Source organism: Ambystoma mexicanum, chromosome 4q (genome assembly GCF_040938575.1).
Source record: "Ambystoma mexicanum isolate Mex_15411 chromosome 4q, UKY_AmexF1_1, whole genome shotgun sequence".
Classification (NCBI taxonomy): domain Eukaryota; kingdom Metazoa; phylum Chordata; class Amphibia; order Caudata; family Ambystomatidae; genus Ambystoma; species Ambystoma mexicanum.
The window spans coordinates 1,243,767,358-1,243,786,611 of NC_090928.1; the positions used below are offsets into that span (position 1 = coordinate 1,243,767,358).

The 19,254-nt window shown below is 46.1% G+C and overlaps 1 protein-coding gene across 2 annotated transcripts in view; it reads left to right on the forward strand.

Annotated features, from left to right (window-relative positions):
- LOC138468319 (exportin-5-like) overlaps positions 1 to 19,254 on the forward strand; it is a 2,047,117-nt gene that overhangs the window by 1,068,153 nt on the left and 959,710 nt on the right. Inside the window, exon 20 of one of the 2 annotated variants that reach the window (XM_069608821.1) lies at positions 10,931 to 11,023. In XM_069608821.1, the coding sequence (XP_069464922.1) occupies positions 10,931 to 11,023 (93 nt within the window). The remainder of the gene's footprint in view (positions 1 to 10,930; positions 11,024 to 19,254) is intronic. The other variant, XM_069608822.1, reaches the window with a different exon arrangement.

Sequence of the window (19,254 nt, forward strand, 5' to 3'; positions counted from 1 at the left end):
GATGTTGAGTGGTTCGTCTGTTCTTATTTTCAGCTGCTCTTTAAATGCTATTGCGATGCCTCCTCCTTTTTTGTTTTTCCTGTTTATTTGAAGGCATTTAAAGTTTGCTGGAAGGCAGCTTTGGAGTGTGATTTTGTAGTTGTCGTCCAGCCAAGTTTCTGTGATGAAGAGGATGTCGATGCCGTTGTCGTCGAGTAGGTCGAAGATCTCTGTAGAATGTTTTGACATGGATCTTGCATTTATTAGATTGCAGTGGAGTTTAGAGGTGTAGCTTGGTTTGCCTTTTTTTGTTAGGGTCGTTTTCTGATCTTGTTCAGGAGCAGGTTTCAGGTTGTTGGCGTTCTCGAGTAGTACTTCTAGGTTTAGCCTAGGGTTTTTGTTTTCATCTGGTTCGTCTTCCAGGGGACATGGTTGTGGGTTGGGGGTTCTTCTTGCTTTGGTGATGTATGGTGTTATTGCTTCAGTTGTGTGCTTGTTGTATCTGGCGGGGTTTGTCCTTCTTCGTGATGTTGGTAGGTTGTTCAGTGTAGTTGGTTTTGGCGTCGCGTTGGTTCGATCTGGTGAGTAGGTCTCAGTGAGGTATGGAGTTAGGTAAAGGGATTTGTCTCTTCTTTCAGTGTTGGTCCGATCTTTGATCCTGTCTGTGGGGGTGTGTTCTGTTGTTGCGGTTCTTAGTTGAAGTTTCGGGGTGTTTGTTCTTTCTTCTCTTCTTTCCCTCTGGGTGGGTCGTTTGCGCGGCATTGCACGATTCCGAGTTGTTTTAGTCTAGTTGTTGGCTTGGTCGGGGGGGTAAGGGTGGAGTTAAGGGTTGTATAGTTATATAGTTGGGTTCTAACAGTGGCTCTCTTGAGTCTCCATCTCCCTTAGCGACAATGCAAATTTGGGCACGGCGGCCCTGCTAGGTTTGAGACACCTGTATAGTGGTAGAGAGGCCTGTCAAAGCAGTCTGGAGAACAGACAATGCAGTTTGGGCACGGCGGCCCTGCTAGGTTTGAGACACTTGTATAGTGTGGGAGTGGCCTATCAGTGCAGTTTGGAGAACAGACAATACACTTTGGGCACGGCGGCCCAGCTAAATTTGAGACAACTGTATAGAGGGAGAGAGGCCTATCAATGCAGTTTGGGGGACAGACAATGTAATTTGGGCACGGTGGCCCTGCTAAGTTTGAGACACCTGTATAGTGGGAGAAAAGCCTATCAGTGCAGTTTGGAGAACAGGCAATGCAATTTGGGCACAGCGGCCCTTCTATCTGCTAAGTTTGAGAGACACCTGTATAGTGGGAGAGAGGCCCATCAATGCAGCTTGGAGAACAGACAATGCAATTTGGGCACGGCGGCCCTGCTAGGTTTGAGACACCTGTACATTGTGGGAGTGGCCTATCAGTGCAGTTTGGAGAACAGACAATGCAATTTGGGCACGGCGGCCCTGCTAGGTTTGAGACACCTGTACAGTGTGGGAGTGGCCTATCAGTGCAGTTTGGAGAACAGACAATACACTTTGGGCACGGCGGCCCTTCTATCAGTGCAGTTTGGAGAACAGACAATGCAATTTGGGCACGGCGGCCCAACTATCAATGCAGTTTGGAGAACAGACAATGCAATTTGGGCACGGTGGCCCTGCTAACTTTGAGACACCTGTATAGTGGGAGAAAAGCCTGTCAATGCAGTTTGGAGTACAGACAATGCAATTTGGGCACGGCGGCCCTTCTATCAAATGCAGTTTGGGCCAACGAGGTTAGGTATCTGGTGTAAAGCTGTACCTCTCCCAACCCCGGCCCTCCTACCTTACTGGTCCTTGTAGTCGCTGGTTGACGGCTGGCCACTGGGGTGGCTTCCCCTGCGGACACCTGCTGACACTTCCTGGAGTCGCCTCTGTTGGAGTCGCCCTTGGCCTCGGGGCCCTTAGCCGCTGGGGGCTGCCGGGCAGAGGGCTGCCCTGGGGGGACCGGTGATAAAGGCTGGAGGGACCAATGAGAACGGTGCTGCCGAGGATTTTTTTACGATGATAAAATATCTGGAACAAGATGAAAGGATTGGGAATTTCATAATGCCAAATTTCAATAACCCGGACGATGCAGGGGAGGAATGCGAGGAACATCTAAACAATAGCTCCATGCAGATGATGGAACTTTGAATAGAACATGCAAATAGAGAACCTAAAAGAACAGAGAATGAAATAGACAAACTTAATAAAGAAAGAGGAGATGGACTCACTTGAAGCAACCAAGGTCAAAAATCATTAAACATTAGACAGAATTATTAAAGTATATCAAGAAGAAATAGTTATGCAAACCGCTCAAATTCATCAGAGATGATGATTATAAAAAATGACAGGGTTTATACTCTTCAGCCCAAATATGATGACCCAACAGGCAATAAAACCATCACACCATTTGATTCTGCAACCTCATCACCAGCAAGTTCTGAAGCAGATGGTGAAGCAGAGAATAGTAAGGCATCAGATTAGACCAAAACTTCAAACAAACCCTTAAAAAATAGGTCATATTTCAAGAAACACCAGCAAGAGGTATTTCAACACGTATAAATAAACAAAATAAATAAAATAAGTATAAAAGCTCAAGAAAACATAGAGGAAGATATAGAGATAGAAGTCGTCACCGGAATGAAAACCACATCAGACACCAAGATACAGCAGCAATCACTGACAAAGCAGAAGACACAGAGGCGCAGGACTTAGTACTGAATCTCTCAAATAGAGATATCACACAGTTTGAGGGTAACATTTTGAACAAAGGTCTCTTTGCTCCTTCCATAATTATTGATATTGACACTTAGAAACGTATCCGTAAAATGAAACAAAAAAATATTTTTACAATAAACCACCCATTAGACAACCAACTAGAGAAAATTATGATTAGTGCATTTATTTATTTAACCTTTATTTCGAGGGGATTGGGTCCTCCGACGTATTCCATATCTATGACATGTAATCACCACAGCTGTGCTGATTACATGTCATAGATATGGAATACATCGTCGGACCATCCCATCGAAACAACGTTACCAGGTAAGAAAGTAACTTGTTCTTTGGCGCACAAAGCCCTCGGGCATCTGGGCACTAGTTACAGAAAGTGCATAGTACATTAGTGCAACAATACACATATGGTTACAGACATGAAAAAAGGCGTGTGTACACAGGCTAGCAAGCCTCATCTCATTACAGAAGGCTACATCTAACAGCATACGAGTCAGATAGGTATGGTTATACAGAGTGGCAAATGGGGGCAGGAAGATGAGGCAGCAAATTGGGCACAGCTAAGTTCGATTTCCGGCAGTACAAGGTGAAAACACACACAGCAATTGGGCACCACTAAATAAGTGGGAGTCCAGGTGGGGTGGAGTGAGAGGAGGGACCGTCCCAGGTGTGATGGAAGAGGATCAATGCAGTTTGTGAAGGAGCCTGACCGTAGAGAAATGTAGAGGATCCATAATGCTCCATAAGATGTGTCCAGAATGAGTGGAGGTCTTCACAGCCTCCATGTGCACGAGGGGGGGGGGTGAAGGAGATGACCCCCTAGACCCGGCCAGTCAGCGGACAGGGAGCAGACAGGACCTTAGTTGTGGGCATTGCTTAGGGGCCGGCGTTTGCCTGCCAGCTCCCGTGATTGGCGGTTAGAAGGAGCAGTGGCCCAATCACATCAAGGGATGGTGTGGGGGAGAGGCATTCTGATGCCAGGTAAAGCTGCGGCCATTTTGGAAAGGTCCCAGCAGTCCATGGAAGCAGGGCCCAAATTGGATTCTGGGGCATGTGCTATGCATACAAGCACCACGGGCAATGTGCCTCACAAAATAAGTAGAGATATAATTATTTTAGCCGATAGAGTATTAACTATTGTGAAGAATCCTGCAGATCCCTCACTAAAATCCTGCCTAAATTCTCCTCCCAGGTAGCCAGGAAGGGCAGGCGCTGCCTGATCCCAATCCTGGGGGTAGTCTGCGGGAGGGTCACTTGGGTGGAGACAAGGCCCAGCGTGGTGGGGACATTTCGCAGGGTGAGACAGTATTTCCCCTTGAAGAGGAGTACTCTTACCATAGACTTACAGGAGGAATTGACTTATTGCCATTTTGATATATCTCGACCTTCTACTAAGGATTGAAAGGGTCATTCTAAAGAAGTAATTCAATATAGTGTTGAACCCATAGAACCAATCTTTTATACCTCTAAATCCCCATATCCTCTACAATGCCAAAAGTATACCAAAAGGAACGGTGAACCTGTGACTTTTCCTGTTCCATATGCCTCTAAAAAGGTTAAACCCTATAACTCCTTTTTCAATAACAGGAGAGGAAAAATCATCTTGAAACCTTTCTCTGAGGTAGGCTACATCTGCCAGAAAACCTCGGGGACTGCGACGAATAAGAGGGCTGAAGAGGAATTTAGAAGCAAAGGTCAGGCAGGCATGCAATTAGTCCTAAAGGCCTGTACCTGAAGTCAATGAACCCACCTGAGGGGCATAAAAGACAGCAGCAAGAAGGAGCAGTAGAAAGAATCTAGTGGAGGAGCTGGAAGATTGGCAGAAGTAGCAGACGAAGCAGAGCACAAGGCTGGCAGATCACTAGGAAGTGTGACCACAGAATGGACGCTGGAGCAGAGGAAGAGCACATTTCTCCTGCAGGCTCTGAGTTGACCGTGTGCCCACACACGCTTTGGCTGTGGCAGCATTGGACGAGACTGGGAGAAACGGACAGTCTTTCCAAATGTGCCTAATTGCAGTGAATGTATTGCTGCAGTCGTGCATCCTACCACCACCTGTGTGTAAAAGCAAGCCGAGGGAATCTGGAGAAAGGAAGACTTAATGAGGCCGGATCGGAGACACCCGTGTTAGAGAGGTGTGGGTCCCAGGAGTGCCTGTAGCAGCCGAAGAAATGAAATCGGGAAGTAGAAGCCGCCTACTGTGATGGTGGAGTTGGGGATGGAAGCTCTGTACTCCAAATCATTCGGAATACCTTGCCAATAACTGTAACGAGCTTAATGTATTCATGCATGCAAGTAGGAGCGTGTAAATGTTGTTCACAGAAGTGGTAAGTTATTTCAACAAGGGAATTGTATCATGCGCTTATTATATCAAAACTAAAGTACCCGCATGAAGAGAAAGTCTCTTTTCCCATTGTTTGTTTGTTTGTTTGTTTGTTTGTTTTATTTGGTATAGCGCTCCAGACCCAGGGGTAAATGGGCGCTTAAGGATAGGTTACATAATTACAGTAAATAATCAGTTATACAGTTGTGGCGTTAAGATGCCAAATATAGAATGTACAGGCAGGTAGTAAGCACATTTCAAAGTATGTACAATATATACAGTTGGTACTGATCTTAGTCAATCTATTCAAAGTATGTACAGTAAATGCAGTTGGGACTAAACTTAGTTTATCTGAGGATTTCCTTCTTCAGAAGCCAACTAATGACTGATCTCCTGAACAGTTGGAAGGATTTGGTCAATTTAATACTCAGTGGCAAGGTGTTCCAGAGTTGAGGGGCAAGGACACTAAAGCTTGAGCCCCCCGCTCTTTTGGCGGAGAATCTGGGCACGGTGAGGCAGAGAGTATTGGATGATCTGGTGAGTCTTGAGTTAGGCTTGAAGGAGAGTTTATTGGTGAGGTACGGGGGGGCAAGGTGATTTAAGGCTTTATAGGTGAGGCAGAGGGTTTTCAGGTCGATTTTTTGTTGGATAGATAACCATTTACAAGATATTCTTATGTGGGAGATGTGCTCTCTCCTGGGGATATTTAGTGCTGCTCTCAGCGCATTATTCTGGAGGATCTGAAGTTTCTTGATTATAGCTTGGTTGGCACCAAGGTAGAGGCTGTTGCAATAATCAAGCTTAGATTGTATGAGGGCCCTCGCCAGAATGAGGCAGCTGTTTGTGGATAGAAAGGGTCTACAAGCCCTAATTAATTTTCCTGTGTAGGCGGTAGCTGAGGCGGTCATATTAACTTGTTTGGAGAGGTTGGTATTGGCGTCTAGGTAGAAGCCTATTGTTAGTTGTAAACTGTTGCCGAACAGTTTTGTGCCTCCTATTAAAGAGGAGGACATTGCTGGTAGCCCTTATGAAGTAGAAATTGCCTTTCCCGCAATGCTACGAGCCCATTTAACATCAGAAGAGGTCACACACATGCAACTGTGATTCCCAATTTATTTTGAAGTATAATGCTGACCGAAAAGAGGGAACACATATCTTTAAAGTAGTAAGTACATTATTAAAACAAAATTGTGTGTACCTAATTTTGTTTCTACAGAGAAACTAACTCCTTGTATAACATACTGAACACTTATGTAGCAGGAAGAACAAATATTACCCAAGCAAGTTGATCAAACCCTTTGAAAGTAAAACCAGCTTAATTTAGAACTGAACCCCAATGTTTTAAAGTTGTTGAAGTTGTTGAAAACTCAGTCCTCTGATACAGGGGTGACAAGGTTATCCAAGGCTGATAGAGTGGCAATACAGCTTTGGGGTAACTGCTGGAGACAAGAAGGTGTGGAAGCGAGCTCGGTACTTGTTGAGAAGAACTCTTACTAATCTATAGAGCTGGGACTGTTCAAGTTGAGAGGCAGCAGTTTGGTAGCTAAAGACAGATTTTCTGGTGGCTGCAAGACAGAAAGGAAAGGCAAAGAGGCTGCACTTTCTTGCCATACAAGAGTGCTTTGCCAACCTATAGAGGTCGAAGAGTCTTGTTGAAGTTGCCTAATATACAAAGTCGTCGTAGTAGCAGCAGTAGAACTGTGGTTGTCGATACTTTTATCAGAACCTTACCATTTCAATGTAGTAGAAGCAGAAGCAAACTGTGGGGCAAGCAAGCCTGCTCTCACAGTATCAGTGACAGAAGGGAGTAGCTAGAGAGAAAACAAGGCCTAAGAAGAAGAGTCCTGACAACATGTATTCAAAGACGCTGTAGAAGTTGCAAGAAGAAGAGTTGTTGCTACGCCGAAGTGGTACTTTTGTCTTAGACTTTACCCATTCTTTCCTGGAAGGAAGGAGGCTATCCAGGAATATCATTGTTGCTTTTGTTTTCTTTGTGGAACTTGGAAAGGGAATCTTTTCATCAAGCGAAAAACTGTTACCAGTGGATTTGTGTTTGTGTGAACTTTTGTTTCTTTGCAACTTTTGCAACTTTTCAAGACTTGATTTAAGACTTTCTTTTCCTTGGAGTGAATTGACTTGGGGACATTCCTGGGGTAGCAAGATCTGCCCAGGACAAGTAGAAGTGATCCAAGACACTGGTCATTTGGTAACATTTTATATGTTTTTTGTGTTACTTTGATTGTTTAGTGTGAGGGTTAGTTTTGTGTATGCTAGGAGTTTTTCCCTTGGATCCTAGACTAGGTAGGGAATAAAAATAAAATGTGAAACTTTGAGAAAACTAAACATAGTTGTGAGTCTCGCATTGCTGACTCCTCACACTATGCAGGACATACACTACTTATTTTATCACTAGAGAATGCGACCAAAAAAACTGATTTGGAACTATTAGGAGTGCTTTAAATACAATCTGACAGTTCAATGACACAACAACTAAAATCATCATTAAAATGTGATCCACAATTACCAGCAACTAACGTAATAGACACCTTTTACAAGGCTGTCACACAAGAATTCTATCAGCAAGAGGACAAACATAGAATTTAGATGTCCAACCGACTTGACTATAGTATGAGCAAGAAAGAATGGGAGGCGCCTAAAGCACCTTGAAAATATAACATCGTAATTAAAGAGGCTAATAAGGGAGGAAAAGTGGTAATTCCTAACAAGACAGACTATATATTAAAGGCACAGGAACATTTGAATACTCCCAACTGCTATAATAAAATTCATAAGAACCTCACAAGAACAATATTAAAAGAGGCCAATGAATTTATACACAAAAAGCCTCAGTTTCACACCGTCCTTTTTCAGATGCGCCAGGGGACCACTCCGGTGGCGATAGTGCGCGGTGCAGGTAACCTTTAACATTAACAAATGGTACAGATTAGGAATAATTACACATGAGAACAGATTATTTAACCATAGTCCCACTCTTTGCACTATATACTTTCTACCAAACATTCATACGTATTATAGTGGCTTGCCACCGGTCAGACCGATATTGGAAAATCCGTGGAGGAAACTGATTTGATAATTTGGCATTTAATGTGGTAATCCGCATGACAACACAAGTGGCAATTTATGAGTTTATCTAATTTGATAACTTGGTATATATTTGAACTCGAAATTGGAAACTGATTTGAAAATTCATGTTACAACATGTGACTGTTAAGGACGGATCCAACTCTTAGTGTAGGCCGGAACCACCCAAAATGTTTGGTAGCAATGGACGAGCAGCCACGCTTAGTCTAGGAGGGAAAAGGGCTGTAGTGGAGTACAAAGACATTTGAGCACACCATTAATCAAGAAGAGACACACTTGCAGTTATATACAAATATGGAATATGTATTATATACAGTAGGCAACACTTATTTTCATTTATCAAATTCAGGTAAGTAAGTGCAGCTTTAAACATATATACAGTAGGACATTTGCAGTTGTATAACTCACTTCAGTGGTAAACCTTAAATTAGAATTCAGGTAAGAGAAAGAGTTTCTTCAGGCTAGCAAAAGTATTCATCAACCAATAATCACAAAATAATAATACTGGTAGGTAAAGCAACTTTGTGGTCACTTAGAATAGTTGTAAGCAATTCAAAGGTAAGTAAAATACTTTGTTACAAAAACCTTGATTCACTCTTTCAGGAAAGAATCAAGTTAAACCGAAGTATAGCACATAGGTTCTCACATTAATTTCACAGAAGCCTGAAGTTTGAGTAGTCCATCCCTATCTACTTATGATTGTGTCTGTGTAGGATTATAGGGCAGAACAAGCAAGGCAGTAGCTGTAGGCACACAGGCTTTGGGCTCGGGCAATCGTGTATGGGCGAATTCCCAAACACACGAATCTCCACCCCAGCAACACAGGAGCAGCAAAAGAACTCTAGTCAAGTTCTTCTAGCAAGAGACTTGCAGCACCTTAGAGGATGCAGCAAATTGCCCCCACGATGCAGCAGACCCAGTTACCGGCTTCTTGATTTGGCAGACAAAAGAAGTCCCTGGAAGGGATCTCATAGCAGCCGATGAGTGGAGCGGCATCAGGCAAAGGATTCTTAGTTCTGTGGTTTTGGCACTCTTTTCAAAGCACCAGTGAAGAACGGTTACCGCCCGGTCAGTTCGCCGCGCTTTCTCGGTCCAGGACTCTGGTGAGGGGACTTCATGGATTGGAATCTTACCTCTGGTGAGGTTCAGAAGGAGTCTGCCAAAGTTTCGGGAGGATTCGTTCTTCGGAAGACGATGCACTGCACAGGAGCCACAGGTCCCAGGGTATTGGCGGTTTGCAGCCGCAGAAGGTTGCAGCTCGTCGTGGGATTTCTCGAGATCCAGGTCATCTTGAGACTGATTGGACCCACCAGTCTAAGGTAGGGAGTCATCCTTTTTGTTGTGCACCTGATGCTTGGAAGAAGTGGTTGGACAGCAGCGGTTAATCAGAAGGCATCGCGGTCTGGAAGTGGCTGCAGACATCTCTGCTCCTCTGCCTCATCTATTCTTCAGTTCCAGTGGTCTGCTTTGCTTCAGCCTCAGGATCCTCACCTTTTATGCAGGAACCCAGCCAGACAACATGCATGCTTCCATTCAAACTGGGGGGTGGGTTGTCACTAAGGAACAGCCAAGCACCCAGTTTGTACTGGATCCAAGCGGGCATACTGGAGGACAAAGACCTATGGAGTCTGAGTCCTCCCAGTTTCCTGTCCTCCCAGGCACTATCGTGCTTTCGGGTGGGCAAGACTTCCCCCACTCAGGCTGGCAGAAGAAGACTCCCGTAAAAACAAGCCATCTCGAGTTGGCTAAAAAAGAAGACTGGAACCATTTTGGATTAATGGTGCCCCATGGGTCTCTTACCACAGCCGCGAATGCAGCCTGCGTTATAAGTTTCACAAAATGGTAGAAAAACATCCACTGCCACCAGCCACTCAGATGAGTTTGTTACTGTGACTAAAACGTTAAAGGAAAAGTGAGAAAATGGATGAAAAGTATCCCCTCGGCACTCCACATAAGGTGGGTGTGCTGACAAAGAAAAGTGTAGGTAGGATGCAAAGTATCCCTCTATCCTTGGGAACAGTTGTTCTTGTAAGGATTAATAATGAAACCGAAAAGAGAAGCTCAAGGAGCTTCCAGCAGCACTACACATAAGGTGCTGCGTTTTGTATTTGGAAATTACAGATGCCCTAAAAGTTGGAGGTAAGCATTACTCTAAAAAGACATAACTAAAAGAGTCAAAGTTCCGAAAATAGAGTTAAAGACGGGAGTGTGGAAAAATGTTCCCACTCACTCAGATGAACTGATAAAAATAACCAGAGTCCAGAAAAAGTCCTATGGGCCTCACCAGTTGAGAATTACACCCAAAAAATTAATTCTACCTAACAGTGACCATCAGGTCGGACAAATCTAATCAATTAATCTAGAATCTTTTGGTTAAATTAACTTGGTTTGTATATATTTAATGGATTGATTTATGGTTGCAGACTTTTAATTGTTGGATTACAACAATCTATTAAAATCACAAGAGTTGAGCGCATGATTCCCAGTACTTAATTTTGTATTACTGGGTCCTTTTGGCTTGAGGACACAACCAGGGGTTTCTCAGTCATGCTAGACTTGTACTCTTAAAAATATATCATCGATCAGTGGCGCACATAGAGCGTACACACCCCACGTATCTTTTATCCAAACCCGATTATCTCACTACATATAAAAGAGAATCGCTGGTGGTGCTGCATAGGTGCCTGCAATTCCAATACCCTGTTTTGACAGCCTTTCAGAATGCTCTGCCAATGCTTCATTATGTATATCTGATGCTTTCGTGTTCTGTTATGCCATTATTTTGTTAGCAGGTTCCAGAATTGCAAAGTTTGAACAATGTGAAAAACTGTGCCTTTGCGTACATTATCAAGATGTGTCGGGAAAATACCCAATTGTTCTTGGTGAGTACAGTTCATCTGTAGGGATAAAATTATATATTTCTGTCATACTCTTGTTACTAAAACTCTAAGTTAATTTGACTTTTTCACATTTTCTATTGATAGTGAATTTATTTTATTTATTGTTATTTTATTAAAATTGTTGTTTATCCTAAACCTATCTTAAAACCTAAGCCTTAGTAATATCACCCTTTCCGCTTACTGATCCATTAATGTTCCAGTAATCAAGGTCATTCCCCTTCCAATGAGCTAAATGGTTTGAATCCCTTTACCCACCTTTGTTTTCTCTCTTTTTCCCCTTTTCCAATGCCCAGAACTTTCTGCTTGACAAATCTCCTTCTTCATCATTGGATCTTTCATAGATTCACGTGCTGTGAATATTCCCCTTCATCAGGCTGGGAATTCTCTGTAGAATAGAGCAGTTTAAATTAAACTGAAACTTCAGTCACTTTAGTGCTCTGTCGTCATTTTAGGTCATACTGGCCACAGCCAATGGGGAATACTCCCTTAACTCCTCCCCTGTCAACCATCTTCAGATGTTTTACCACACGTTAGTGCGTGAGTCCTCAAATATTTTCTTCAATAATTTTCTTCGAATTATACAACATACATTTGGTATTTCAACTTTAAAGCAGCTTTTTTTAAAATTGTTCGATGACAGGCCACGCGAAACCAACAAGACCTCCATCGAATGTTCCCGCCGCCGGATATCGTCGAAAACGAGTCAACAATGCAGTTGGGCCTACCTCATGGCGGAATCCACGAGAAAGTGCCTGTTCAGGGCGTGTAGGTGTGGGCTGATCACCACGAGGAATGCCTCTATTGCCTCCACCTTTGCCCGCAACATGTCATCAACGACTGCAAGATCTGGCAGTCTTTCTTGTCGAAGACGCTTAAGGACCGTCACCGACGTCTCATCGCTTGGCTGGAAGACGCTGGCCGAGGCCTCTGACTCGGCTTCGGTACAAAGTCACGCCTTGTTACGGCAGGGCAGGACGGCCAAGCGAACCACCTCAAGTAAGAGGTACAGATCGCACGACGACCAGTCCATCAGCGAAAAAAGGCAGAAGGAAGCCTCAGGCCAATGTCTCAAGGTCGTCTCACAAGGACCGGCCCTCTCCAAGGAGAGGCAGGGTGGGAAAAGTACCAAAGCCCTTTCCATCGACCCAAGGAAGCATCTACTTCGAGGTACAGCTCCAAGTCGGGTGAGCATTCCTCTCCGACCTTGTTGCGTTCCAGGTCATCTACACCAAAGTCATCGTCCGCATCTTCCTTATTGGCGAAACCGGCAAAATCTGCGGACTTGTCCTCGTCATCGATTACAAAAACATTGTCGGCGACGAAATCATCTACTTTGTCGTCGTCTACAAAACTGTCGACACCAGCACCGTCATCGAGCAAGACGACAAAACCGTCACAGGCTGCAACCTCGACTTCTGCAAAATCAGAACCGTCATCGAACTTGTTAGGGAGAATTTTCGTTTCTGTGCTAATTCCCTTCAACCTTACAGAACCCCAGCTCTTTTGCTGGACTTAGGACTTTTTAATTTTAACACTAGAGTGAGACAGACCTTTGTTTCTCACTCTCTCATGTGTTTTTACCTGATTGGATTTTGTGTTTTCACTGTTTTTGGAGTCTGATAAACTCCATAGGCATCAGCCTTTTGTATGGTGACACACTGCACCTTCAGTGCAGTGTCACAGAGAAATCCTTTAGACTTGTCCAACTACAGTTCCCAAGAATAGTAAAATGAAATTGACTTTACTTAACTTTTCTCTTTGTAGGTCCAGCACACACTGTCTTATGTGGAGTGCTGGGGGTTTACTTAGTAGCCCCTTATCCTACATTCAAATGTAAAACTTTTGTTACCCTTAGCCTCAATGGCTGGTGGCAGTGGTTTACATTTTCCTACCATTGTGCTTTTCTACCGCAGGCTGAACCCTCAGCTGCAGTATAGTACCCATGAGTGACCATTTTGTCAAAATGGCGTCTTCTTTTTTTGCCATTTTCTGTTTGTGAGGTCTTTCTTGGGTTTTACTCTGCGCGATGAGACTAGTTTGAGCCCTTTGTTTGTCTTGCCTTTGGCGGGCTTCAGCCCTGAAGCCTGCCCCTGGCCCCAGTGTATCTGGAATGACAGGATGTGAGGGAGGGTCCCCGAAACTCCCCTGTCCTTTACCGCTAGGAATGCCTGAATGCAGCAAGTCCTTATAGGCTAGCTGTCCTTTCAGGACAGCCACCCTGCTGTGTGATTGACAGCCTAGGCTGTGCATGAATGGAAGAAACCTGCTTAAAAGGCAGGGGTTTTGGGACTACAGGACTGGGAGAAACACCAGACGAAGAAACCGTGAACGAAGCTTGCTGAAAACTCGTGGACCTTTGAATTGCTGGTGAAGCCCTGCTGCTATGCTGACCTCCTTTATCACCTCAGCCGAGAAGCTCCGGATGGAACAACTTCTCCCCCTGGGTTAGTGGGACCAACTAACCCCAAGACAAACTCCACTGGACCACCATCCCAGACTGGCTGTGCTTCTTGGTTGCTGTGAGAGCCCAATGCCAGGGTAGAGTGTCCGTAGTCGAGTGCAACATCTAACACGGAACAAATCCGGATAGAAGCTACAGGAGACTCCTAAGGACCATCCAGAAGCAGGACCTCCAGATCCAGAGTCCCCTCACCAGAGTGCAGGACCTATGGAGCGAAGAGAGTCCAACCGGTGTCCGAGATCCGCATCGGTGCTGTTTGCTAAGTGCTGAAACCGTGAAGTGCAGCTGAATCGAAAAGAGTCCGTAACTGCTGACGACCTCCCAAGTACCACTGCATGAGCCCTCCAGACGTCGTCCTTGTCACCACGACTGATGCTCAGCAACCAGAGCTGTAGCAAGACGGAATCCAGCTGGACCACTCTTCTTCTGACCAGAGGTACTGTTTAGGCTTGGGGTACTTATCTTATTGCCTGTAGCCACGCTCTTCTCACTTTTAACAGCTTGTGGCCCTACAAGTGATTTTTCTAACATCTCAAACTTTGTGCAAGACTTTGATCCAAGAAGTGCATCAGATCCATAGACTGTGTCCCAAATTACTTTGGCTGTCCTGGCTGCCTGAAGGCACTTTTCTAATTCATTGACTTTGATATTGCGTGTCCCTCATAGGTGGTAGCTTGGTGTATACTGGTACTGCTGGGAAAGACTGACCTAGACTTCATTGGAGGATTTAGTTGTCCTCACTTTTACTGAGAAACTGTTCTTATCTTTTTACTTCCCTAACCCTTTCTTTTCTGCAACTTCAGAATCTGCTAAGTATTCTAGTGTGATATATAAATGCCATTACTGTCCTTGTGATTGAAGTTGCCTTAGGGTGATGAATTGTGAAGCATATCCAAAGATGATCCACTAACTTGTTTTGATTCTGAAAAGTAATTTTAAAGTATATTTGAACTGTTCCAACGAATTGCCTTTTTAAAGAATGCTTCTTTAAAACTGACGATAAATAACTATTTATGACTGAAACCTTGAGTGACTGCTCAGTCACACTACCATCTTGTCTAGTACAGACCTATACCAAAAGGTGGGTTACATAATACCAAGCAGGTAAGTGTTGTGTAGTCTCACACAGTGTGACTGCACCAATTCGTACCTAAATTACCTCAACCTCAATGACTACAACCACACATCGACCATGAGCGTTTGGTCGACCATACCGTCGTCGACAGCACCATCGACGAGTCAGAAATCTTGCCAATCCGTTCTCATTGCAGCTGTTGGCCTTGATACCAGCACAGCAGAAGCATGGCCAACATGTCCAAGAACTGTGTTTCCAAACCTGGGGGTGGCTCTATTACCAGGTGGCCTCATAGTCCCAGAACCAAGTCTTTCACAGTCAGAAGAGGAGGAAGCTGTTGTGTCACAGCAGTCATCTTCCCCTAGGGCATTGCCACAGAGGAGTCCACCTCGGGGTGAAGCAAGCCTCATTAGACCACCATCTTTGAAGCCCTTGCCATTAGCAGGGGTGGTACAGCCTTTATGACCTTTGCCCCAATGGGATCCTATGCTGGCAACAGCAGTTTAGCATCAGCAGCCACGCCCTCAAAGGAAAGTATCGTTGGACCTTTTGTCAACACTGACAACATTGGTGGCGACCTTGCATTCACTGCCTTTGAGACCACCGGTCGCTTATATCAATAGGCAAATGCCGTCTGAGGCCCTATGATCTTCCAGAGAGGGAAACGAGATGACCAACCCTCCCCCCGACCCACCAAGCCGCAAAGACACTGGTTAGTACCAGAGGTACTGACGGATGAGGGAGCAGAGACTGAGCCTGAAGAGGTCACGTCCCCACCCATTCCAATGCAGATGAGTTCGACTTCATCACTGCGGATGGTGAGCCAGATGTGGTGCCCCTCAGGGATTCTCCCCCTGATGAAGTAGGACCTTTCCATGCGCTCATGGCCAGGGTGTCCACGATATTCGGCTTAGCACCCGAGGAGCAAAGGAAGCGGAGCAGAGTTTTATATCAACGCAGAGAGCAGCGCAGGAAGTCAATCATGACAATACCTCTAATGGAGGACATCTGGCAGGACGATCTGGTTGCCATGGCGCACCCTGCAACTGCACCTCTAAAGAAGGATTGTTTCAACAAAAAGTACCGGGCTCCAGAGAGCACTGCTACCTGTCTCTGCACACAGCCTATCCCAGACTCTGTAGTTTCTGCGGCGGCCAGGAAGAGATTGGCCAACCCCTCTTCATCCTGCCCAGTGCCCCCAGCCAAGGAGAGAAAACGCCTTCACTCCTTTGGCAAGAGAATCATCAAGACAGATGCCACGACTATCAAGGCAGCAACTGCTATGGCCATACTCGCCCACTATGACCGTGAGTTATGGTACAAGTTGGGGCCCCTATTGGAATTCTTGCCGGAGGACAAGAAGCAAGATGCACTGGACATTCTCCATGAGAGTGAGCTTGCGTCTGACCACGCCACCACTGTTTCAATCGACATCGCCAACACAGACTATCGCCAGATGGGTAATGGAGTGGTTATTTGCCGACAAGTTTGGCCTATAGCCACAGGCTTTCGACCAGATGTCCAATACCGGGTTACAGACATGTCTTTTGATGGCACAGCCCTATTCGGGGAAAAAGGTTGATGATGCCCTACAGACCATAAAGACAGACACTGAAACTATCCGCTCCATGGGCACATTACAACACAATCGTCAGTCCTTTCGTTCAGGAAAAGGGCGTTATAATAGAACTTTGCAGGACAACTGCAATACGTACCAGTTGTCCTCGTCCTACAAGAGCCCTTTTTCATCAGGTGAAAAGTACTAGAAGCAAACCCACCCCTAAAAGGGTTCCCAGCAACGCTGAGGTTCCTCCCAGCCTAGGGGCCAGTACGGCAAACAAGCATGACCGGCCGAGAGCCGGAGCCTCCCACTTCAGCACCCCAATCTTCGTCGACGGATGGACTTGAGTAACATCCGACGAATGGGTGCTATCCCTCCTCCATCAGGAGCATTCGCTTTAGTTTGGAAGGTACCCTCCAGACATTCCTCCTGTATGAAGACTAGAAAAATTGTAGCTCCTCCTGATCCAAGAAGTGCAGTCTCTGCTACTAAAGGGCACTGTAGAAATGGTCCCCAGGAACGAGATATAGAAGGGCGTGTATTCCCACTATTTCCTGGTAAGGAAAAAGGGCTTGCTGAACAAACCCCGGGGTTGGAGGTCCGTTCTAGACCTAAGGGTGCTCAACACGTTTCTGAAAGCTCAAACCTTTTGCATGGTAACACAGCAACAAGTACTCTCCCAGCTGCAGCAGGGGGATTTCCTAGCGTCCCTCGATCTCGAAGACGCATACTTCCACATTCCTATTCGCCTTTCACACCAGCGCTACCTTCATTTCGTGGTGCCAGCAGAGCACTATCAGTTCAAGGCTCTTCCTTTCCGCCTGTGATCGGCACCTCAGGTGTCCACCAAATGCCTTGCAGCGTTGGTGGCTCACCTGCGATGGAGAGGAGTCAACGTCTACCTATCCTTACACATCTGGTTAATAAGAGCCCTCTCCTGCTCTCTTGCAGAGTTCAACACCACCATTACTATCCAAAGTCTTCAACAACTAGGTTTCTCCATCAACTTTCCGAAGTCTCAACTGGCCCCCTCTCGGAGGGCACTGTACCTCGGAGCACTGCTAGACACCTTCACTTGCAGAGCCGGGCCCTCAGACGAGAGAGACACGGCCCTTCTGCAGAAGGTGCACTGCCTCAGCAAAACCCGGACAACCACAGTTTGCAGCTACAAGTCTTTGCTGGGGATTTTGTCTCCATGCATCCACCTGGTCACCAACTGCAGACTACGCATAAAACCAGTCCAGGAGTTCTTGCATGCCAGATGGGTACAAGCTTCCGGCTCCTGGGAGGACCGCATTACGCTGACTCCAGCCTTCAGGAAGGGCCTGCTCTGGTGGTCAGTGAGGGAACACATCGTGCAAGGTACCCCCTTCAGATTCGCGGACCATCAGAACACCGTCACTACGGATGCTTCCCTGGACGGCTGGGGAGCCCACTTCCAGGACCAGCACACCAGGTGTTTGTGGTCAGAGACTGAGAAGACACAGCACATCAATCTGCTGGAGCTACGACGATATTCTGGGCACTGAAGTCTTTCCTTCCCGTGCTAAGAGGAAAAGTGGTCCGGATTTACACAGACAACGCAACATACTTGTTTTACATCCGCAAGCAGGAGGGGGGCAGGCTTTACAGGGAGGCCCAAGAGCTCTTTGGGCCCTGCAACATAACATGTTCTTGATTCCCCTCCATATACCAGGGATCCACAACACTCTGGTGGACTCCCTCTGCAGGGAAGTCATGAATGGGAGTTGCACTAAGACCAGCTACAGCTGTTTCTGGAATGGGGCACCCCCCGGAAATCGACCTGTTTGACACATGCAACAACAGCCGCTGCAAGACCTTTGCCAGCCGGTTTGCTCACGTGGACCAGTCGCTCCTTTCTAGGAACCAGGGAACGGTTCTGCACCACGACCCCAGCCTCTCTCAATCTGATGGCCTGGCTCCTGTGTTCCTAGAATTTGGGACCCTTTCCCTCCCGCACACTTGCCAGGAGTTGTTGGCATAAGCAAGGGCCCCTTGCTCCTCTAAAATGCTACAAGAGCAATTGGAAGCGTTTCCAGGTGTGGTGCAGAAGACATCACCTGCATCCCCAGACCATCAACCGAGAGAAGCTGCTGCCATTCCTCTTGTCGCTAGCCGAGTCGTGGTTGACGCACTTCTCCATTAAAGTGCATCTGACCGTAATCTCCCGATACTGCCGGTCCTCGGGAAAGCCTTCCCTCTGGTCTCATCGGTTAGTGAAAGAATTCCTACAAAGACTGTTTAGTTCATTCCCTCCAGTCCGCCGCCTGCACCAGGCTGGGAACTCAACGTACTGCTCACAAGGCTTATGAGACCCCCTTTAGAGCCCATGCACCAGGCATCCATCAAGCACCTGTCGTGGAAGACTATTTTTTTCGGTGGCAATTACTTCGGCAAGATGGATGCAGGGATTTTCTTCAAAACCGCCTTAGTTGACATTCCACAAGGACAAGGCTGTATTACGGACTAATCCAAAGTTCATACCTAAGGTACCTTCATCCTTCCATCTTAACCAGCAGGTGGTGTTGCCAGTGATTTTTGGCTCCCCTGCATCTCCGGCAGAGCGCACCCTGCACACACTGGATGTGGTGCGTGCCCTCTGTACTATGTGGCCCGCACAAAGTCATTCCGTTTAACGGTTCAACTGTTTGTCGCATTTGGCTCTACAGGGCCAGGCAGGGCTGTCACCAAATCTTCAATTGCGAGATGGATTGCAGCCTGCATCTCATTCTGCCACCAGCAGGCTGGCAGACGCCGGGCGTATTCAACTAGGGCAGTGGCCTCGACCACTGCATTTCTCTTCGGGATCCCGCTGCCAGACATCTGCCGCGCAGCTACATGTAGATCGGTGCACACATTCACCATATTCTACTGCGTCAACAGGGATTCCGCGAAGGACTCTAGAGTCAGCCAGGCAGTTCTAGGAAACCTGTTTGCATAAGGTTGGTAAGTCTCCTGTGGTAAGTGATACGGGGAGCTCCTTCACCCTTGTGTATTGGTTATTGTTTTTACTGCTTTAACTATTCACAGAATGTGAATCTATGAAGGATCCAATGCTAGAGAAGTAACAAGTTACTCCTGTTCATAGATTCACT